The sequence below is a fragment of the Melanerpes formicivorus genome, unplaced genomic scaffold (genome assembly GCF_026170545.1).
Source record: "Melanerpes formicivorus ecotype bairdi unplaced genomic scaffold, bMelFor1.0.p_v2 SCAF_10, whole genome shotgun sequence".
In the NCBI taxonomy this organism is placed as follows: domain Eukaryota; kingdom Metazoa; phylum Chordata; class Aves; order Piciformes; family Picidae; genus Melanerpes; species Melanerpes formicivorus.
In genome coordinates this window covers 19,371,134-19,395,314 of record NW_027142362.1, presented here as the reverse complement: position 1 = coordinate 19,395,314, position 24,181 = coordinate 19,371,134, and the positions used below count along the sequence as shown (strand labels likewise).

The 24,181-nt window shown below is 40.4% G+C and overlaps 1 protein-coding gene across 3 annotated transcripts in view; it reads right to left on the bottom strand.

Annotated features, from left to right (window-relative positions):
• The window catches only part of TLN2 (talin 2), a 149,603-nt gene that overhangs the window by 35,067 nt on the left and 90,355 nt on the right, over positions 1-24,181 (bottom strand). For all 3 annotated transcript variants that reach the window (XM_068144034.1, XM_068144033.1, XM_068144032.1), the window contains 20 exons: positions 23,257-23,391; positions 22,558-22,686; positions 21,825-21,927; positions 19,551-19,759; positions 18,625-18,744; positions 18,003-18,200; positions 16,069-16,208; positions 14,175-14,268; positions 12,421-12,510; positions 10,876-10,998; positions 10,027-10,170; positions 9,702-9,863; positions 8,499-8,639; positions 7,017-7,198; positions 5,379-5,511; positions 3,701-3,802; positions 3,293-3,463; positions 2,946-3,092; positions 1,989-2,090; positions 548-667 (listed from right to left, as the gene is read on the bottom strand). In XM_068144034.1, coding sequence (XP_068000135.1) covers positions 548-667; positions 1,989-2,090; positions 2,946-3,092; positions 3,293-3,463; positions 3,701-3,802; positions 5,379-5,511; positions 7,017-7,198; positions 8,499-8,639; positions 9,702-9,863; positions 10,027-10,170; positions 10,876-10,998; positions 12,421-12,510; positions 14,175-14,268; positions 16,069-16,208; positions 18,003-18,200; positions 18,625-18,744; positions 19,551-19,759; positions 21,825-21,927; positions 22,558-22,686; positions 23,257-23,391 — 2,745 coding nt within the window. The remainder of the gene's footprint in view (positions 1-547; positions 668-1,988; positions 2,091-2,945; positions 3,093-3,292; positions 3,464-3,700; positions 3,803-5,378; positions 5,512-7,016; positions 7,199-8,498; positions 8,640-9,701; positions 9,864-10,026; positions 10,171-10,875; positions 10,999-12,420; positions 12,511-14,174; positions 14,269-16,068; positions 16,209-18,002; positions 18,201-18,624; positions 18,745-19,550; positions 19,760-21,824; positions 21,928-22,557; positions 22,687-23,256; positions 23,392-24,181) is intronic.

Below are 24,181 nucleotides of genomic sequence, written 5' to 3'. Positions count from 1 at the left end.
GAGTTCTTGTCTGGCTGCATTTAGTTTGTGTTTTAAATTTCGTTTTCAGCAAAAATAGGAGTGGATTGTAAAAGTGAGAGATGTGAGTAGCCAAGGTATGCCTATAATGCTGACTCTGTTCATGTGAAGGATTCAATCAAGGACAGTTGGCCAAATGGTATTCTGGGAGCAGATGTGCTGTCCTGTCCCACATTCCAAGTGTCAGTGAGCCAGACATAGTGCATCTATTGGTCTATCAGAGCACACGTAGCATAGATAGTGCTTGTGTACAGAAGTGGCTAATGGCACAAGGGTAGTGGAAACATTCACTGCTTTCATTTTAGAATCATCACAAAGACAGCAGATAGCAGATTGCCCAAGGGCTTGGAACCTATTATCTGATCAGACAAGGGATGTATCACAACTGGCAGTGGCTGCAAGCATGGTGCTGCAGCTGAGTGACGCAAGTGGGCCTTGCCCCTTTCCTTTGCTGTATCCTCTATGGTAAAAGAATACCCATGCTGGTGCCACCGTGTACAGAGAATAAAGAGGCCTAAAATCTGCAGACCTCCTCTGGTTCTGCTGTAGCTGCAGCCATTCGGCCCTGGAGAGCCAAATGCCCATAGTCATTGGTCATTTGTGATGCAAGTCCTCCCAACTCTTCTGGGTTAGTAACCGACTTAGTCATCTGAAAAAAGAACACAGGCAAGAGAAAAAAGAAAAATGACAGGCATGAGAATAATTTGTTAATACACTCCAGCTTAGAAGCACACTCATTTGTTTTGCCATATTGATGAAACAGGGTAAACTGCTTGCCATGTAAGGACCCATCCTCCAGCAAGAGCTGCATGAGGAACCCCAAGCAAACATGCTTTAGTAGAGTCACATGAACCAGGCACTCGCGGAACACAGGGCGTAATCAAAGAGCAGCAGTTAGAGCTGGGAATTCACTCTTTGACACAGCAGGGGACTGGCCAGTTACAGTTACTTGGACCGGGTGGGGAAGCAGGCTCTGTGTATCAGAGCCACCTTACTTGTCTAAGGTGAGCTCGCCTAAATCAGGAGCATGGAAATGGAAAAAAACAAACTCAGGACCAATGCCAAACTTGTCCAAGATTCCAAGATGCGGGAATAGGACCAAGAAGAAATAGGTAGGACTACACTGAATGCTTTGGTAGAACATCAGTATAAACAACCAAACCTCTCTTTAGCAAAGGTCTACCTTCCATCAGAGATATTTCTTCTGTCTCAAATTTGTCTTAGTAAACACCATAGAATTCCATCCTTGGGGTACAACTAATTGTAGACAAATTTATACTGTTTGGCAATAAACTGCATTGCCACAAAATGCAGAATCATGAACATGCCTTGAGTGCAACAGCTATTAATTTTGTAAAAAAAATATGTCTGTAGCATACAGAAATATTCCCCTCCTAAAGCAGCACTGGAAGTACTCTCCGAAAGGCAGCATGACTGTGAAACAAGAGTTCAGGAAATCCCAATTCAGCAAGTATCCTTTCTCAGTTTGTCAACACCAGGTGAATCACAGAAATGCAGAAGAGAACATTCAGAGATGTTTATCTGCATTTGTTCCTAAGTATGACAGGGGTCTGAAAATATTGACATTATTTCACAGCTGAATGGAACAGTGAGTGGAAAAGGGTAACCTGAAGTCAGAAATACACGTAAGATGGTATTTTGGTGACAATTTAAACAGGCTGCTGAAGAATGATATAGGTGAAATGTTTTCCTTCTACTTATATTAAAAAATGGTTAAATAGTTTTTGTAGAAGAGCCACAAGCCAATCCAGCACTCCTTCTGTAGAAGGCCAGCCCTGTGATCACACCACTAAGATCCAAGAGTCATTGCTTCCTTTGCTCCATTGCCCCTACAGAAATGAGGCTATTGAAAATCACCATTATAAGGAGTTTCACAACACTGTGCAAATCACTGGATGTTCCTTATGTAGGCAGAAGAACTTGGATTTCATTCTAAGCAAACAGCTTACCATTTCCTGTGCTGTTACAGCAATGGCTTTAGAATATTTCACCACAGTGGTCTGATAATCAACAAAGGTTCCCTTAGGATCTGGAGGTGTACCTTCATCCAGCTGCAAGAAAAAGGAAACAATATGGCAGAAACTGGAGAGCCATAAGCCACAGCATCCTAGACAAGTAATAATGAAACTGTATTAAATATTAATTTTTATAATCTTATCTCTCGAAATCTGCAACTGAAACCAGTGCATCAGTGCATATGGGGAAGCTAGAAGAGACTTCAGCCCATGTTACAAGCCTGGGAGACACAGAGAATTTACAGTGAAGAGTTTTTGTGCACACAATCAACTTCTAACAAGGTCAAGCCAACTGTTTTTCTCAGCTAATGTAGAACAGAGCCCACAATGGTTACAAACCAAAATGTTCCTGCAAGAGAACAACGTAAGATTCCTCTGTGGGTGAAGGCCTCAGTCCTGCACAACTTCAATTTGAGACAGCAAAGCTAAAAATTTGAATTAAACTCATATATATTTGGCAACTATACATTTTCAGTTAAGTACTTTACAAAGCACAGCAAAGCACTTCAGACTTTGAGATCTTCTCTAAACAGTTTGCTTCAAGGTTGTCTTGCCTGTCAGTTAGGAGACTAACGTGGAAGGTAAGTAGGAAAAGGAAGCAAAATGCAAAGGCAATTGACCTAAGATGGCAGTTAACCATCAACACATCACTGATTAAAAATACTTTGTAGTGATTCCAATGACAGATACCATGTAGGTTAGCATGAGCACTACTGATCACATCAGTTTGCTTTCACAATCTGCAAAATTCAATTATCTTTGGGTTTCCTAGCACAGAGTGTCAGTCAGCAGCCATCACTGAAATGAATCAACAGCAGCTCTTCCAACCCCCTGTACTGTGGATTCGCTTCCGAGTGCAAAACCAACAGGTGTCTGGATTTCTATGCTCACCTTGCTCATTGCCTCTGCTATCGAGTCTACCATACCTCCAACCATGCCCACTTCACTTGCAGCTTCATTTAAGGTAACCATGATATCATCCACAGCCTCTTTCATCAGCTGAGCTGCCTCAGTGATTGCATCATGAGTATGGGATGCCTGGGAGAAAGCAGGAAACGGACATCAGTGAGCATTCTGTGCACAAATCAGTGCACAAATGCAAATAAAGATGTGGTGGTAGGATTCTATGTCACTCACAGGCTGCTCAGTAAAGGATGTGAGTCACTGCACTCCTGCCCTCTCCTCCTGCTCCCTCCACCCCTCTCCAATAATTCCTTAGTTAAGCACAGCAACTGTACCTTGGGGTTTCCTCCCCCTTCTTTGGCAGCATACAGCATCTGTAAGGCAGATTCAGCTAGTGTCTTGCTCTGGTCCAACACGGTCATCTGTTGCTGATGATCTAGTGTTTTGGATGCCACACCAACAGCAGCTAAAACCAGGGGTTCGAAGTAACTTGCCAGCTGCGTTACCTAAGAAAGCCAGGACAACCCCAGGAAGCCATTAACCATGGAGGATGAGGAATTACTCTAAGGAACTACTAAAATCTTGTAATGGCCACAGTAAATAACACATAATTCTGGTACATGTGTTGTAATGTTTCATTTTTGGACAGAGATATAGCAAGCACAAGTTCTACCACACTTACACTCCATCTAGCAGGGGGACACAGTCACAAAACAAATACCTTAGCAACAGCAGGACAGTACCTTGTGTCCAAGTTGTGCTGCCTCTCCTCGAGCTGCAGTAGCTATGGGATCAATGAGGTGGCCAATTTCATGGACAACAGATGTTAGCTGTTCCTGTAGAGCCTGATGTAAAAGAGCAACTGTAAGTTACTATCATAGCTGCTCCTTTATCAAGTTCTACCATACTGTAACAATTGCTCACAGACCAACCGACATGCTCAGAATGCTCTTCAAATGATCCCCCACAGGAGGATGCAGACATCCATGCTGTTTGTTTTCTTTATATCCTTGCATGTTTCCCCTCCTTCATTGAGTTTCAACAAGAAGAACCCTGAGATTGATCTGCTTCTCTTTAGATTTATATGGCAAGCCTGGGGAGAGAGGAGGAAGATAACTCCCTCCTACTCACGATGATAGTAGTAGCAAACTCAGGAGTAGGTGTCTTTTGTCACTGCAATGTGACAATCCCCCTGCTCCCATCAAACTATTCTTGCCTTGCCAAAGATTTAATATCACTGCTCTGGTCAGAAGAACCAGCAGGAGCTCTGATGCACCTATGAAGAAACACTGTTCAAAGCAGACAATACAGCAAAAGACTCTGCTGTAAACTTTGAAGCTAGCAGAAGAAATTCATCAAGAAGAAATATGACATTTCTGAGGGACGGAGAAGAGTGACCTCCTGAATACTATCAGTGCAACAAAAGCACATGAAAAGCGTATTACTGGGCCTGGCAAGACATAAATACTGACTTTTATTTCAGAGGCACTTAACGTCTTGGCAACCACTTGGAATTTAGCTCACTCTCATGAATAGAATAGAATAGAATAGAATAGAATAGAATAGAATAGACCAAATTGGAAGAGACCTTCAAAATCATCATGTCCAATGGCAAAAGGAAATAAATACTAATTTTGCACTTTGTTACATTCTTGTACTGATTTATAACTAACTGCTTTTTGTTCAGTAACATGTACTTCATTTCAACATGGTGCCCAAGATGGTTTCATTATTTAGACACAACGACTTAGATCTATGACCTATCTCCTGTATAGCCTTCATTTAGTTCAACGTGTTAATAGCATGTGATTTCAGGAAACAACAGTAAAATGAGACACTAAATACCAAGCTGAGAATCTGATCATGAGTTGCTGACTTTTCATTGGCAGTCTGGCAAGATGGCCCTTTCTCAATGAGATACAAGCTGAAAAAGGACAAGACTGGCCCCCATTCCTATGGCTGCAAAGCTTTTTTTAACGAGAACATACTGACATCAGCCACAGACTGCACTTATTTAATGATAAAACAGGTATTAAATAAAATGGCATTGACATTTACATTACCAGACTTCCAGCATTAGGGTAGTATCAGAAATATCCTGACTTCTACACAGCAAGGCACCAGCAAAACAGTAAATATTGGTCACATCAGCACAGGAAGTCAGACACTATGGGAGTGGAACTTTGAAGTAATTACTGTCACCCTTCTTCTGCCTGGTGATTTGAGTGTCTTTCAAGAAGTGGTACATTTTGGCCAGTGTATGATTTTGCCTAGAAAGATTCCAGCAAGAACACTTCTCCCCTCACTATTAGTAGATTGTGTCAAGCATGCAGCTCCAAGTCTTCAAACAGAAGGAAAATCAGCATGGTAAGTGAGGCTGCTCAGCATGAGTAATGACTGTTCCTGTGCTATCTCCCTTACCTCAACTGAGATGTCATCCCTGGTGGCAAGGCTCTGACTGACAGCTGCAAGGGAGGCCTGCTCAATGTCTCTGATGCATCTGTTGATGCCATCAATGGAGAAGTCACATTCTCGCTGGCCTGGGGCCTTATCCCTGAAAGACAGAGATAGAAAGAAGGGCATGGTAGGAAGAAGGTAGGCTCTTTCATGAATGCACATAAAGCATGTTGGAGGAAAGCAACAAAGGCATAAAATCAGCTTTGTTCTATCTACTACATTTTGATATATGTACAGACTACTCATCACACTTCAATTCACACACTAGCACACTGCTCTCACTCTCTCTTAATAATGAAGAAAAAAATTATTGCCTAGGAAGAGTGTAAATTCAACCTCCTTGGGATGACCAGACTGATCCAATAACAAAGGTCAACATGAAAATATAACAGCCACTACAGAAAAAATATTCATGTTTCTGTAGTTTGTCGAAAACACTTCCCTGGGTATCAAGTGTTACAGCCAGTCCCAGGCACCTGTTAACGAAGGTTAGATTCCAAGTACTTTGAAATGACATGCACTTCGCTATTTCAGTACCATCATTATCAAAGAACAGTGAAACTCTAAGTACTCCTTAGTTCAATACTTTCTAACATTTTGGTTTTATACATAGAATACATACATAGAATAAACCAGGTTGGAAGAGACCTTCAAGATCATCACATCCAACCCATCAACCAATCCAACCCACCTAATCAACTAAACCATGGCACCAAGCACCCCATCAAGTCTCCTCCTGAACACCTCCAATGATGGCGACTCCACCACCTCCTCGGGCAGCCCACTCCAATGGGCAATCACTCTCTCTGTATGGAACTTCTTCCTAACATCCAACCTAAACCTCCCCTGGCGCAGCCTGAGACTGTGTCCTCTTGTTCTGGTACTGGCTGCCTGGGAGGAGAGACCAACATCCACCTGTCTACAACCTCCCTTCAGGTAGTTGTAGAGAGCAATAAGGTCACCCTTGAGTCTCCTCCAGGCTAAGCAACCCCAGCTCCCTCAGTCTCTCCTCATAGGGCTTGTGTTCCAAACCCCTCACCAACTTTGTTGCCCTTCTCCGGACTCGTTCCATCAAGTCAACATCCTTCCTTAATTGATCAAGAAGTATGTAGAATTACACTTGAAAATTTTCATCAAGAAAAGGACAGACAGGTTTTGTCAAAAAAAAAAAACCAACACCAAATCCACTTATTGCTACAGTGTTCTTGCAACTAAACAGAAAATTAATAGCAAAGGTAACTGATGCACTGGTTGACCCACCTTAAAAAAAATGGTGTTTTCCATGTACTATATGTTGGTACATGATGGACATGGAGGTAATATTAGTTATAATTTTCTTATTCTACAGCATTCTCTTTTTAACCTTAAACCAAATCAGAGCTGGAAGAAGTGGAAAATACAAACACAGAACAACCTTGTGCTGCAGAGTGTTGCAGTCATTGATTCTGATTAAACACCTAGTGTAAGTGGGGGATACTGTGTATCACCAAGTAAATTATTTCAATTACTGAAGAACATCACAGGGCTAATTGGCCACACAGTGTATCCTTTGTGAACAGCTGCTCAATTGCTACCCCAATTTTATTCCTACAAAAGACGTACCTGATAGAGGTGATGAGGCTCTTGATAGAATCTGAGACAGTATGGGAATGCCCAGCTAGTATAGACCACGTAGGAGGGTCTTTTGGATTGATAGCCAGAGAACGAGCAGTTTTGATCAATAAAGAAGAGCTCTCTAACATTGTTTTAGCAGAAACTAGAATTGGCTCCTGTGCTTGTGATCCCTGTGATCAAAAAGGTACAAGAACATAAAGAACTTTTAAATGGTTGTTGAAGTTTCTGATCCTAAACATCTGTTCTATTAACTGCATTACAACAGCCTTGTAATTCCTTCTACCACACTGTTACATATACACAGTCAACACAGACATAGTACTAAAATCATTGCAGCCTAGCCTTTAGCGCTGTTACATACTTAAACACTTTTAAAGTTCAGAAATCCAGCTGTGTAGTAGGGGAAAACTATGATACTTATCTGATGACAGAATACAAAGATATCACTGAAAACAAACTTTGTCAGCAAACCTGCAAGAACCAGCCAAAGGTGCTATTTTTCCCAAGAATGAATTAGACTACAACACTCTAATTGGGTTGTCTCCTCCATAACTATTTTATCATCAGCAATCTGGTAAATCACAGGCCTGAAGGACAGGCTCAGATTGCAGTTATAGCCCACAACTTTAAGACTGGAACAGTTACTGCATCATCTGATATTGCCAGGTGGAATATAGGCTGCCAAAAGCAGGAAGGAGCAGCTGAAGAGTCAGTAACAATACATGAACTCTACTCCAAAGGTTTTATGAAGCTTGATGGATTAATTTTATTATTCCCTCTTCCCCCCCAAACCATCATCAACAAAAAAACACCAACAACCACAAAAAACCCTAACCAAACAAACCAACCAAAAAATAAACAAAAAATAAACAAAAAACACAAACCCAACCCAACCAACCAAAAAAACCTCCAAAACACACATACAAACACAACCCTAAACAAACAAACAAAAAAATCACCAAAACCCTGACAAACCCTTTATTACTTAAATATTATTCTGTGGCAGTAGATGGGTTGAGGATGGAGAACTCAGGAAATACTACAGAAACCCATAGAAAGTTATTCTTCCCAGAAAACCTGCTTTTTGTCATCATTGCTGCAACATCTTTGCAAGGGAAAAAAACCCAGCAATGTCCCTTCAATCCTCTTTAGAGCTAATTAGGTTTTGTATGTTAAGGCTGATCACAAGAGAAAATGGGATATTTATCACATGGAAGAACCCAGCTAACAAGATGTGTGCGTTTTCTATGTAGTATGAATTCATTAGCAGGCGACTGGCAGCACTTCCTGCAGGCCAACTAGTTCTATCCTACTGTGCAGAACTGAAGGTCAGACAACAGAATGCACTCTGAACTCCCAGGAACACAGAGATATTTTGGGCTCAGGTCATCACACTCACTTCCACTCTCCAAAAAAATGATGAATTCAACATTTCCAGCTTGAGGGTGGAAGTGCATTATCCTGCCTTACCTCTGTGCTGATCTGTGCTGGTATGCTGACAAACTCTGGATTTGAAGCAAATGCTGTCAGGTTTTCCACAGCCTCTATCAAAGGTGCGGTAGCAATTCTGCACTTGTTGCGATTCTCTTCGGAGAAATCGCCATCCAGGGCCTGGAAATAAATCATGACTGAGTTCAGTCTGAATTAGTTTCTTTGCAAAACTGAATCTGGATAAAATCTTCATAGTTTTCAGCTGTTATGTGTTTATGACATTTGAAAGTCCCTCCACTACCAAGGCTGATGCAAAGAATGTGATCCTTTAAGTGTGTGTCAGTGACTCTAAGCTTAAAACTACTGCTTTTCTTCACAAGACTGACTAAAGGTTTTCTATCATTGCACTCTGACGACTCTCGTAAGTCATGTCTCAGCACCTTACTCTCCAACAGGTAGAAATGGCTGACAAGGTGGTTCTTTCCTATGACTGATTTAAACAAAAAAAAAAAATTCAGCAAATGGTAATTCATTGATTTTATTTTCCCCCAAACCAACTGACCTCTTTCACAGGAAATATTTCAATATGAAGGATCTACTGTGTAATGCAATGGAGCCTTGCAGTCCTAAGAGCACATTTTTGAAGACTGTCAGTAGCAGCTCAGGTAATGGCTTCCAGAATGGTTCAGAATCACAAGTCCTCTACAGCTTAACAAGTACTATTTTTGCTTACATGAGGAAAAACTACTTCCTGCCAAAGTGCAGGCAGGTTATCTGGAGAAGATTAGCATTAACAGGAGACAACTAAACAGTGGCAACATGAATGGTTTCTGCTTGGTTCCCACTATTATTTGTTTCTTTTTGTCTTATAAATATGGTAAAGGTGTCTGAAACACTTCAACAATATAATACCATTAAAATCCTTCACATTCAGTTGCATGTAAAGTGATTCTTATGGTGCAAGCTCACTAAATACATCAAGACACAGATATTTCCTACTCAGTGAGCCAGCTGCCTCTCCTAATCCTGCCCAACTCCTTCCATGTTGGCTATAGCACAGTTATATCACTGAACATGTTTTCCACTTCAGATCTTAAAAAAATGTAATTAACTATTTCTGAAATAACACATGTCACAGAAGGTAAAAAGGTATTTCTAACTGTTTTGTCTCCATAGAATAAAAAACACCACAAGATAAATAAAAACGCAAAAGAAGGAAGCCCTGATTGGGAGCATTTGTACCTTGATAGTTTTAACCAGGTTAGCAGTGCTGTTTGCAACTTCCTTGGCAGACTGCACAAAGTGTCTCTTGGCAACAGGATTTGCTGTCTTTGATGAAGCAATGCGACAAGCATTGCACAAAGCAGAAGTGTGCTTGGCCACAATTGTGGCAGCTGATAATACCTGCAAAAATAGATGACACAAAACAAGCAGATTGGCAAAAAAGCACAGTAGTTACCATACTCTAGCTCTACAAACTTGCAACCCAAAACTCCCTTGCTTGGTCACAAATAAAGTGAAGATGTGTCCTAACAACAGTTGTCTCACTGCAATCCTCTGGAATCACCTGTGATGGGCTGCTTGCTGGATCGACCAAATTCTGGCATGCCATCTGGATTGCTTGATTGGCTCTGGCAAATTGAATTGGATCAACAAGGCCCTGCTGACCAGCCTGACTGTTTGGATCCGAGATGCCAACCAGGTAAGCAGCCTAGAAATGGAGAAAGGAAGACAACAAACCTAAAAAAAAACCAAACTAAATCCATCTTGGGTCTTTGCTAAGTTTGCCACATGTCATATCACATGGTGGTCGCAGACTATCCAGAAATCATATTGAGACCATGATCCCCTCACAGCCAAATCTTTCACTGCCGAGGCTGTATGAGCTCTAAAAAGTTCAAGTCACCCAGTTACCAGAGCAATGAAACCACAGTGACCAGTTCCAGATTCTAAATAGGTGTAGTAGCTTCTGAATTTCATTTATTCTGAAAGCATCTGAACAATTGAAAACAGGCTGCTTATTATTTAATGCTCCTTATGATTTTTTACCAACAAAATGAAGCTTGATTCATCCATTTTAACTGTGTCTAGGTTTTGTGCCTTTTGCTATGATAAAATAGAGCTTGAGCTATAAACAAATTGTGTGCTGCAACTTTAACATTTGCTTCATCCTCAGAAAAGTGTCCTTCTTGATGTAATTTCCCTTCCTTATAAAATCTGCCTGTTACTGCACTCTGCTACTTCTGCAGTGCAGCTCCTGTGGATCTGCACAGAGCATACTGCACAGGATGAGGTCACTATTTCTTTGGCCACAACAAAAATCTATACATCTTGGATTTACACACCCACAACATGAGCTTGCTAAAAAAAACCAAAACCCCAACATATGCTTGCTTTACAGACTTTGGTAGCTTACCTGAGCTGCTGCCTCTGTCAGGCCACAAAGAGCCTTGGATGCAACTCCAACGCATTCTCCAAAGACTAAAAGATCCCCAGTTTTTGCATTCTGGGAGATGCCTGCCATCGATTCTCCAAGAACCTCAGAAATTAAAAAACAAAGTTAACTTCCCAATATGCTTCCCTACCACTCAAAGGCAAGTCAGTCCTGGCCTTCAGCCAATTCTGGCTTCCAGAACTGCTAGCTAGTTAACAATGTCATGGAGTTGTGGTCTAAGGGAGAAGGCATGCTGATCAACACTGGAGTGACAGTGCTAAGCATACACTCCACTACAACACAAGTGACTGAGGACACAGAATAAACCCTCCATATCATTGCTATTATCTACCAATCATCACAGCCAGCCTGGGTCTAGATACACCTACTGCAGAACATAACAATCAGTCCTGCAGCTGCTGTTGATATATCCAGGATCCTCTCTGACCCCAAACCCATTGAAACTCAGAGAAGAAAAGAAAGCTCCAGGGAGACCTTATAGCAGCCTTCCAGTACCTGAAAGGGGCCTACAAAGAAGCTGGGAAGAGACTTTCTACAAGGGCCTGTAGTAATAGGATGAGTGGGAATGGATTGAAGCTTGAGAAGGGCAGATTTAGACTGGATATTAGGAAGAAATTCTTTACAGTGAGGGTGATGAGATGCTGAAACAGGTTGCCCAGGGAGGCAAGGATGGGTTGGATGAGGCCTTGAGCAACCTGGTCTAGCAGGAGGTATTCCTGCCCATGGTAGGCAGGTTGGAACTAGATGACCTTTAAGGTCCCTTCCAAACCAAAACATACCATAAATTCCTGAATGGAATGAAACTACATCTAGTTTGCTGGAACGTTCTTAATGTCAGAATGCACATTAATTCCCACTGTCTTCCACTGAATTCAGTTTATTTTCTTTTGAAATTCAAAATAAGGTCTGACTGCTGTAGAGCATTGGATGTAAGATGACACACACATCCATTAAGTGCTTTTTTCTTTTAGAAAAGATCTAAGATGATTCCAACGTGTCAAATAACAAGGACACCAAAAGCAAAGCTTCAAAGAAAGAGGTAGAGCACAATATGTTTAAAAATACTTTTGACATTCCATACACATTTTGTGATGTACTGGAATATCTGGACTGCTCAGCCATTTGTCTAAGATGTTTTGTACAGAACACAACAGTATTTCATTGCCAAGCCTCCCATTTACACTTTGGGCCATTCAAATATAGCTGCAATCACAATATGTCATGAAAGAATAACGCGCTGTCTAATGCACAGAAGAGGAAGAGGCAGAGAGAGTGAAACCTGAACAGCATTGCATAGCAGTCACTTGTTTACAAACGTCTTACAAAGTCAATACACCTTCTAAGTACCTGTAAGAGAGCTATCTCAGGCTGGGTTTTATTGAGGAATGGAGCCTGGATTTTAGCTATAAATGCTGTGCTGTGTTTGGTACATGTGTGGAGACATCCAGCAACCCAAATACACTTTACATCTGGCTCAGAGGAAAAGGAAAGGGAAAAGGAAATTACCTTTGAGTTTTCCATTACGCCCTCAATGCAATCAAAATATGAGAGATCACTCACAGGTTCATTTGGGTTATCCAGCATTCCTTTAACTGTCTGAAATAACATAAGAAAAGGATTATTGATAGCCTGAAATACTAAGCTGAGAAGAACACAGACCATCAGAAATGTCCTGCTTATATCAGTGTACTTGTACAACCTTATCTGTGCAAACAGAGCGCACACTCACTGAGGGCACACACAGACAGGTGTGCTACACATAAATGTTGTCCTACATTAAATGAACAATAGTAACTACGCATCTGTGCACTGCAAAGTGGCTGGAACCATAGGCTAGTGTGGATTACCTTGTGCTTGTTATGAGTAATTTATGGTCAGTTAGACATGTTCAGCTAACACAATGAAATCTGGTTTCCTGCCAGTTGTCAGCAGACTAAGACCTGTTTTCAGTATAATTTTCAATTTCAGAAATGGAATTACAAGAGTGATTGAAAAACAGTATTGTCTAGAGACACAAATGATGGTGAAATCAGGAAGTACAGGAAGAGACTAATATCTATATCTAATGTTTCCCTTCCACCTGAAGGCAATCTAGTCATAGACTAGCCTTAGATCTTTCACATAATTAAACTCCTGATATTAAGATACAACAACAGTATTAACAGCTCAGCAATTGCTTTTTAAAAGCTATAGTCTAATTGAAAGCCCTATGTATTTAATCTGTGAGAACATGGTGATGTGAAATCATATACAGAAACCATTTCCAATTGCCTCTCATCTCTCTCAGTTCTCACACATGCTGCAGCAACTCTTCATTGTTGTGCTCCATCTTAAAACAACAACAACTAGTAAAGTCAACGAGACAGAAGCCTTCAGAACATAAGGAAACATAACAGCAAGGTATAAGCCAGCACAAATTTCCCACTGACACACATTTGCGATTACTGCAACATCTTTGTTAAACCCTTCCACTGAAATTCTGTACAAGTTTAACTACTGCATTGGCAGTCCTCCTTAAAGAGTTTTCCAGGGTCTAAAGACTGACAGTCTTTCTACAGAAATGATAGTTTCTAGTACTTCAAAGAAGCCTTAGGAAGACTAGAAATAGCAGGTGATGAATTGGGGAAACATAGGGAAAAAGATAAGAACCTTCTCACAGGACAGAGAGATTGCAAGTTTAAACTGCTAAGAATGCTTTCCCAAAATTTGACAGGTTCTTCCTTTCACTTCAGTCTGATTTAAGGACTCTGTGGTTTGGCCTCACTTTCTCTTGTCTCAGAAATTAATCTAGCACCATACACCAGGCTTTTCTTGCTAACTGTTTCTCTCAGGCAAGTGTTTCCTGAAGCTCTAAGTTTCCTGAAGCCCTTCCCAGGCTCTGCTCACAATCTGTGTGACCCATCTTATTGGCACAGCACCCTCTGCAATGGTTTCTTAAGTCTGTTCTGCCCCACATTTCTCTCCTAGGCTCTTGATTTTCTGTGGCTCATTAGCTGGGAATTCTCATCCCTGCTGTTTTGCAGATCTTTCCCCATCAGTCTTTCAGCAAATCCTGAGAAATGGTGCTTCATTCCCCTGCTTGCTCCACTCCTATATTCTGCAGTGATTGATAGTAGCCATTACACTATGGGTCAAATTCTGATTTTCTCTCTCTTTTATCTGGACTTGCGGCCAGTCCCAGATAAGTGAAGCAAGAAAATCAAGGTAACAAACATTTGGGACCCAATTTATTTGTACAAAGTCTTGGAATGTAGTAATACCTCCAGTTCTCTGAGTGCATTGTCACATTCCTTCTGCCCGGGAGCTTGCTGGGTGCACAGTGTGATGAGCTGGTTTATACTCTCAGTCACAGCTCTAGGGAGAATAGAAAGGAAAAAAAAAGTTTTATTTTAAAGGTAAACCCTTCTTCTTATGAAAACTTTTGTTTCTTAAACTGTGTACTGCATAAAGATTTAAAACTTTGATGTTCTACTGCATTTTTAGTTTTCTGTATTTAGGTGTTAGCTATGTGTTAAACAGTTCACCTAGAGACCTCTTCAGCAAGCCTCACAGGAGCAAAACCACACTCATCAATGCATTTGACAGTGATCCACACCCAGAAACTGATCCCTTCAGTGCAAATAACTCAGCAGTTAGCCCAGAAGAAATGAAAGCTTCATCTCACACCAACAAATATGTTGGGTATCTCTGGCAAAATTTTACCTGCAAGAGTGGCCTCTATGAGAAGAGGCAGCTCAATGCTGGGCACAGCTGGTTACAGACTGCTCCAACAGACCCACAGTTAGACACAGCCGAGCCCAGAAGCCAAACTGGTGGCACCTCTAAAATGAGGTGCCATCAGTAAGAAAGGACAAAACACCACCTGGCAGTGAGACAAGCCACTACACTAGCACAGCAACACAACTTAATTGCTAAAAAGTATTTAGAGGACACAGTCTCAAGCTGTCCCAGGGGAGGTTTAGGCTGGAGGTGAGGAAGAAGTTCTTTCCAGCAAGAGAGATTGGCCATTGGATGTGCTGCCCAGGGAGGTGGTGGAGGCACCATCACTGGAGGTGTTTAGGAAGAGCCTGGATGGGGTGCTTGGAGCCATGGTTTAGTTGATTAGATGGTGTTGGGTGATAGGTTGGACTTGATGATCTCAAAGGTCTTTTTCAACCTGGTTAATTCTATTTCTATTTTACCACTTCTGCAGTTCTGATTAACTGAATCACTGCTCAACTGTAACAGTTTTCAAGCTTTGCAGATGACACAACACAATCTCACAAACATTGTTACTACACACCAGGTACCTGTAACCAAAGCATACACCCAATGTACAAGCATTAATCTTTGTAGGTGTAGTTTGGAAGATGGTATTATAAATCACATCCACATGATCTCAGACACTCCTCTCATTTAGCACACACTTCTGGGTGTGATGTCTATCTGTTCTTCAAAAAGTTCCCTTCCAGTTTGGTATCTGAACGTTCCATTTACAAACTTAGGTATCTGAATAAAAAGTTTTTTCAGGAAAAAAACCCAAAAAGAATTGTGAAAAGGATCTGAGGAAGTTAAAAAGAGGAGGTATCCAGTCAAACAATGAAATGCAGTGTTACTTTTCACATAAACACTGAGCATCTTGACTACTGAACAGGGTCCACAAGAGGAAATAGGGGGTATGATTGAGAGAGTGCTTAAAGTAAGGGAATTATCCACCAAATAAACATAGAATCTAATCCTTTAAAGTGTTCTTGATCATACACACTGTTAGTGACAGGTCACCACAACACGATTTTTCAGCATGTTTTACAGAAAAATGTCATTCAGTTTCTTTTCTTCGCTAGGGATTGATTAGCTGAATGTTAGCCTGTGCCTTGTCAGAATACAGACAGTGAAAAAACAGTAGGTAAAACACACTAGTTCCTTTCAAAAACCAGGCCAACTCTTCAACTGCTGGTTCTTATGTCCACCAAGGGTAACACGTTATGCCAGTTAAGGAACTATTCTATAATTAACAGTTTTCCCACAGCCTACTTTCATTTAAACTTATCTACAGGTTCCATCCACTCAGTTAACTGTCAACAGCAGAAGAATATATGAATATATATTATAATTATTAGAGAAGAAAGCAAATATCTTAGGAAAACCTGAAGCAAGCAAGCAACACATCCTTACCTTGCTGCTGCTGCTAAGAGATTCTTGGCATTAGGAGCTCCAGGATCAACAGACAGAGACTTGGCAGCTAGTAACAACTTGCTGGAAGCCATAGAGATGCTCTTGAGGTTACCTATTACTTGAATCTGGTCCTCTTTAGTCTGGAAAGCCACAGGAGCATAAGATTAAATGCATTTTGCAATAAAGACAGTGTGCTAAATCCACATTTGGAAGCTTTGTTTATCCACTTGAAACCACTGACACACAGAAGACCATAGTCTGGAGAAAGATGTGGACCAAAGCCTCTTTTCACCCAAACAGGTGCCTCTAGCTTCACTTACAGAACAAAAAAAGAAACCCATATAACAATTCACTTGGTTTCTAACAATGGCAGTATTCATAAAGGAGCAAAGGAGAAACTTTACTACTTGTTGAACAAGGCTTTTGTTGTTGAGACTCTCATGTGTCTCTGCCTGGCACAACTGATCCACATTATTCAGTGTATGCTCTCTGTATTCCAGCATCCTCTATGCAATCCACAGGCTCTCTAGCATTCTAACTATTACTTACACAGAAAGATCCCTCCAGAATTACTAATCCTACTAATTATTTTAAGCCACTGCTTGCAAAGGGGAGCTCTCATATAGGTACAACCACAGGGAAGAACTGCTTATCCTAGCAAATAGCTGAGAATAGACTCTTCTGCCAATGATCAGTAGAAGTTAAACTCTTCTTTCCAATAGTCTGTTCAGGGGTTTATGTAATAAGGTTGAATATTACTTTGATGATGTCAATAGCTTTTACTCCATATTTACATTGTGCTTCCTTCCCAGCCCAACATTTTGCTGGGAGTTCAAAATACCTGGTACTGCTTCTGTGTGGGCCAAGTAATTAGGCACGGATAAAAGGCATTCTCTTCTGCAAGAGCAGTCATTAACAACTAAGATGGGTATCAGTCCCTGTGTCAGGAGGCTAAGCAAATCCACAAGAGCCACAAGGTCATCAGCATCTGGAATTCCCTTTTCTAGTAGATATTTGCAATATCATTTCTACCTGGCCTTCATTGGATCGCCTCAAACAAAGCATTCTAAGTCAGTAAGGCTCATGACTAAAAAGGTAATCTGGTACCTAACTTCTACTCAGCTTCAGAGACTCATCTGATATTTGGTACCTACATAATTTCACGGATCTGGAATCTGAATGATTGAGTTTTGATGGAGAGTAATCAGCTTTCTTTATCTGTTCTCTCTACTCAACTCTATATACAAAGCATCTCCTCGATAAAAATGGTTTATAAATTACTTTCAAGGTCTGGCACACTTAAGACCTTCCAGCTATTTCTCTTTTGGCAATCATTTTTAGGTTTGCAAGTTCCTCCTACTAACCAGGGCAAAATAGTCTGCAGCTATTTTTTCTGTAAGTCCTCCTAATTCTCCTAGTACATGACCTTTTTCATATGCTAATATCTCTTTTGCTAAATCACCTCTAAATGACCAATTAGTGTAACTCAGTACACCTAAACTCAGGAAGATAAAACAACAGAGATACCTCCCACTTCAAATAAGTACATGGACTAGTAGGAATAAGCTAGGTGACACATGACATTACTGAGCTCATCAGAAGAGAACTCTCTGAGATTTTAAAATCATTCAATAGAAGTCCAAGGCATTACTGTCACAACCATGGCATTTTAGCCAGCCCTCTTCAAATGCTTGCTCTACTCTGCAGCAGGAAGACTGTAGAAAGCATGATAGAGCTAAATTTTGAAAAGCATTGCATGAAATGCAAATGTCAAGTTGACTTCACTCCAGATAGCCAGTTATGGATGACTGCTTCATAGCAAACATCACCTGTCATATTTGAATAGCAGATTGTAGTGTGCTACTAGATAACCAAGACACTGCACTGCAAGATAATTCTTGGTCCCAATCAGCATGTTAAAAAAAACCCCTTACTTGTGCTTGGCCAGCCATTTCAATACCAGCGTCAAGAAATTCATCAAAATCATCACTGAATTTTCCAGAGGCTGCAGCCAGTTCCCCACTTTGGCCCCGAGTAGCATGAACAACTTCTCCTGCTGACTGATTCAGGTCGGCTGCTGCCTGGTTCAGTTCACTCTGAGCTTCTTGAAATGACTTAGAACTCGGAGGTAGCTGTAAAAGACCAAATGCTGTATTTTATTCTCTGTCACATCACACCAATCTTTCACAGCTGGCAAGTTTTCCTTGCACAAAACAGGCATAGACGCACCAAACATTTTTTGACTGACCACAGTGCTCCTTAAACCAAACTGAGCACTTCTAGGTGGGAAAATATTTGTACTTTTCTAGTTTGCATATTTTTCAAAATGTTAAGTCACAGTTGGCAGTTTCAACACACCAAACACATGGCGATCTATAACAACAACTTCCATATTGCCTTCACAAGTCACAGACACATTTCATCTTTCTTGTAAACTAGAAGAACAGCATTTCTGCCCAAGTAACTTAGTTACATAAACAAAGCTTTTATGAAATATACTTAGGGCACATTATTAAGTAATAATTTGACACATTCCTATGTTAAAAGACATCTTACCGAATCAACTAGGAGTTTCTTGCTAGATTCCCCAATGCTTTTTAAGGCCACATCCACATCCTTTTGTCCAGGCAGACAATTAACGCAGTTATTCAAGGAGTGAGACACTGCTTTTGCCACCTACAACACACACATGCAAATCCACGTCAAGAAAGGCTTAACTAGTCATTTATCTAACATGAGACACATTCTATAGCCAGAAATTCCTATATTCCAACTCTGGTGAGGCTATTTTTGAGGCTTGTGACTTCCTTGGTTTGCTCACCTGCAGCCTAGGAATAAGTTATTTACACTAAACTATTTGATAGGAGAGTGTGGGCAAGGCAGCTCCACAGCTGCTCCTGGCACCTGGGATAAAGGCTGCAGCACTGCAGGTAAGGGAATGCCCCTGAATTTAACTATGTACTAATCACAAATATCCTCCGCATGCTTCTTTTTTCAAAGGCCTAATTAAAACAAATAACTCCTCATAAAAATAATTAGTTGAAATACAGGACAATTTTAGAATTTTTCAAACCAGTATAAAAAACTTGTTACTTAAAGTCATCAAAAGCAGTGTTGCCACACATACAGAAAAGGTGCATTCGCTTTTTGAACATAACATGAATACAGATCCTCCATTTGATAAAGAGCAGTTTTAACAGCTGGTTCATTTTTGCAGTCAAGCAGCCTGCTCCAATATGTTGTTGGTAAAAGCATTTAATGGCATCTTTGTATAAGTTTCTTTTTTAAAAGATGACTGAAATATCAACTTTGTACCATCTGCACTGACATAAGCATGATGTTACTATGACAGCTGCTGGAAGGAGTAGAAAGATGACATTCCTTGCAGCCCTATTTTCTGTAAATCTCTCCTTACTTAATGCTGCCTTCTAAGAGATGTCACCAGTCGTTTGATTCATGGCATGGCTCAAGTCACAACTTACCTGGGCTAATCTCTGCTGGCTGTCTGCATCCCCTGGTGCAGCCAGGGCCTGCTTCGCCTCCTGAATAAGCATAGCAGATCCTTCCATGACATCCCTTGCTGAATCCAACATTGCATGTGCTGCCACAGGATCAGTAGTAGATGCCGCAACCCCTCGTGCTGCCTGCGCCAACGTCTTCAAAGCCTGAGCAGTTTCTCTGGCAGCAACTCCTATGTTCATATTTCAGCAAGGATTCTATTAGTACTCTTGAAGATTATCTTTGCATTTTATGACATGAATTTGCAGGCAATGATCTCATTGCAAAATGCAGTTTCAAAGCAAATCTTCAAATGGGAACACATTTGAAATACACAGCACCATTTGCCTAGAGAAATGACTGCAGTGAAGCCATAAAGCAAATATTATACCCCAAAGACCACATTCTGGGCACAGTTCTGAACAGTGGCTATGTCCAGTGAAGCACCAAGAAAGAAGAAAATGTAAAACCTGGAAATGAGGAAAAACTTATGCTTCAAGCTATGGAACAAAGCGATTGTCTCTAGGAACAGTGTACATGACTTCAAAAACAACAGAGCTGCTGTAGATCTGAAAGTGAAATTCTAGATTTATTTAGAGAGAAAGAGACATCATTCATGAAATGATTTTTTGAGGTCTGTCTGGTCAGCAATATATTACACAAATAATAATAATAGCACTAAGATGTACAATTATGAATAATGGTCCCGTTCTTCTCTACCTGAAATTTAATTCATCCCTTACCAAAACCCAATAAAAAAATAATTTTCTAAGAGACCTTAATTAGCACATAGTCAACAACACATGCAATTCATGTAGGTGGTATATTGACTGAAAATGTTAAAATCATGACATTCCTATTGAAAGAAAGCGACATTAAAAGTTCACATTTGCTGTAGAAAACCTCTGGGTTACCCATACTTAGGCATTAAAAGTAACTGGAATGTTCTAATATCCCTACTGGAATTGTTTAGAAAGCTAGGACATCACAACAAAATACAACTCACAAAGTAGCTGTGTTGGCACTTTAACACCAGTGCCTTTTAATGCTTTCTCTTCTGATCAACTGAACATTTTTTAATGCAGAAACTTGAGAAGATAATGAAAAACAAGTGGTATGTCAAAATAAAGCCAAACAAGGCAGAGAAACAGTATTACACTGCACTGAGGACCTATTTGACAAATCACAGAGACTCTTCTGCATTCTTAAAGTAAAGAAAATTTCAGGAAAAATAGCCATGTTTTGCTTTCTTTATTTCGAGCATCAGTAAGCATCTTTTAAGTTCAATTAAATTTAATCACAGCATCACAAAATCATAAGGTCTGACTGTTTTCACTGAGTTTGGTGCTGCTTTCATCCTGTACAATGACTTTCAGTACAAAGTTGAAAAGAAATTTATTGTGACAGCTTCAGACAAGAGGGAATTATTAAATAGCGAATATAAGCCGTGAAGAATTTTTATGACAGGGTTAACAGCAGATGGGTATAATACAAACACTCAGTGCTTCCTTGAGCATGCAACGGTTTCTTCATAACCGGAGTGTAAGATAGAAAACAGATCCATGAGCTTTGAAAAGGAACTTTGTAGAATTTCCCAATGAAACAGCTCTTACAGCTTGATGTTAAGAGAGCTACTAGGTTAAATCATTCAGTATCAGCTGCAAATATCAGTATTCCTTCACCAGACACCCACTGCTAACTTCTGTCTAACTATGTGACACAACTGTGTGCCATCTTAATGCAACTACATCCACTTAAAGTGAAAGCATCTGTAAGTTCTGTAGTTCTGATACAATTCAATCCAGTGGAGTGGCAATTACCATAATGCTGGTGACATCTAGTAAAAGATGCAGCTTTAGACTGAGCTATCCCAAGTTTGTTTTCATCCTATACTTCAAATAAACCACAAACCAAGGACCCTTTCAATCTTCTAAAAGGACATAGCAGTATTTCCAGTGGCACTGACCTTTGAATTGCATTACATCTTAGTTCTGTCCTTCAGAGTTTTGGTGGTTTATATTTATAAAAACATAATGTCTCAATCTGTTCTAATTGCAGACACAGAGCAGACTGCAACCTGCTTCTTCTATGAAGCACATTACTCACACTAGCAATTACTAGTAAGTTGCCACAATTCACTATCAGCATTAAAAACATGAGTAATTCCTTGATTTATGTAGCTTCAATAAAATAGATGTTCTATCAAGTATTTTATGGGAAGCAGAAGTTTCACAGGGACATTATAAATAAAATACTACCTGTGTAGTGCTCGTTGCCTTGAGCAGCACAAGTTAACAGCTGGGCCATAGATGAACCAACTGCTTTGGATGTACTTCCCAGGTCCTGAGTGCACTTCTCAAGCTGTGAAAAATCACAAAGCACATAATCCTTTGTTTAAGCTCAGCTAAAACATACTTGTTTGTTGTTTTAGATAATACTAAAAAACTCCTCATTCCACAAAAACCCAGTTTTTTGCCTCAGCCACCCAACACATAGACACTTTCTTTGAAACCTGACTAGCATGTTTTCCCTGAAGTAAATTAACATATTAGATTAGATTAACAACAAAACTAATTTATAATTAGAAATGGAAATAAATACCTTTCATTTGGAGAGAAGGGTTTTTTTTTGCCAAATAACCAATTTTGTTTTCTGAGCCTACCAGAACTAGCAGTCTTAGAATACTGCATTTTGACCTTTGTCACTACTGAAAAGATTTTTTTTTCCTTTACAAGAAAAGATCAAAACACTGCTGCTACAAATTGTCATCTGTACAATAGAGGAAAAGGTCCTACAGTCCTGTGAGTAATTCTGATACAGAACATGCTTCTGGCATAGCAGGAATGTATCCCTTTTATAGGGAATCATTATCAAAACCCTGGCAATGTCATTGCTATCCCAAGCCTCGTGACTTGCTTTGCCTCTAATACTTAAAATTTTTAACAGCAGACTTTGTTTATTTTCAAATGAAGAACATCCATCCTTAATTACAGTTTCTCCTGGGAGAGGTTTTAACTGTCCATCCACAGCTGCCATCTTTGCATCTTGCAGTTCACTTTTGAGTGTCTGGACTGTATTCAAAGCAGAATCAATTTCCATTGGGCCACATGCTTCATGAGCCTATTCAGAAATCAGATCAATGTCACTGTTAGCAGCTGTATGTCACTATCAGAGTAAATGCTTCAGATATAACCTCCCACTAAAGTCCCATGACTTTAGCAGCCATTATGGGCAATTTACCTGTCATCATGAATTCCAAATTCCTGCACAATATCCTTAGCTCACAAATAGAGTAACACACTGTTAAGAGCCACCAGGGGAATGAGATGCACTTGTGTACACACACCTTCACACCAGGCAATCCAGGTACTGAGAAAGTATTCATGCACACACAAGTGGGTTTTCCACCTTTTTTTTTTTTTCTCCCCCCCCCCCCCCCTTCTTTTTTTTCCATTTCAAAGCCATACCTAGTTTAGGAATCTGTGCATGAAGCACAGATAACCTCTGCTTCCCTGAACTTCAGAGATGCAGAATCATACCACTGACCACAGAAGTGCCATAACTGGTTTCTCCTCAGCTCATCAGGGTGCATGACATAAGCTCTCATTTCCCTGCTCTCCTTCAGATGTAACAGCAGCTCAATCACCCAAGCCACCTTGCTTTAGCTGATTAAAACTACTTTTTACCTACCTTCTGGGAGGCAGTTCTTAGCTCAGCTAAGCTGGTAGCCAGATTCTTTGCACACTGGCTTAGCTGCATTGCTGCTGCTTGATCAGTCACAGTGGGGACTGCAGCTTTAGCAGATGCCACCATTTTACTTCCAGGCTGTTCAAAGAAGAGCAGTGAACACAACTGGTTTTACTAAGTCATTTCTTTAAAGAAGGCTTATGATCAAAAAGCAAACTGCTTCCTCCATTCACCCATTCATTTCTAAATTTACTGTAATTACAATTTCATGGACTCCCCTGCCCCCTAATCACATACCTTCTAGATCCCAGCCTTTGATTTATATACTGCACCCTGCCATAGTTCCACATTGCAGTGTCCTCTGCAGCAGCACTCTTTTGTGCTTCACTAGTATGACTACTTCATTGATACCAATGCCAGCCTGAGGCCTTGGAGTGCTTATATACTACTTAAGAATACGGAAATGTGCAGCTTTGCCATTCAGTATCCATGTGGTACAAGTGGATCAACATGGCAGAGATAATAAATTTGTCTCTGTGTTTCTACCTATTAAACTCTGCCAAAATTCTAGAAATTGAAAACTCTAATTCAAGCAAAAACTCTTCACAAGGTTTGCTGCTAATACAATTAAAATGCTTTGCTGATTCTCACCATCACCATGGTACAGAAATCCAGCCAGAGAAAAGATGGTTGATTTTAATGCCTCCAGAAGGAATCACATAGCAAAATACTCAAACAGAGCAAGAGTGTGGTTCAGAACACCTGTGGCTGTATGGGACAAAAAAAACCCTGCTAGCAAAAACCAATGAAAGAGTTCATTCCTCTTCCATATTTAAGGCAGGACTAACTGGTACCAAGAAATTATCATGTCATTTGTCGTAGGGTTGGAAGGGTAAGGCCCAACCGGTGACATCATTACACAGAGAAT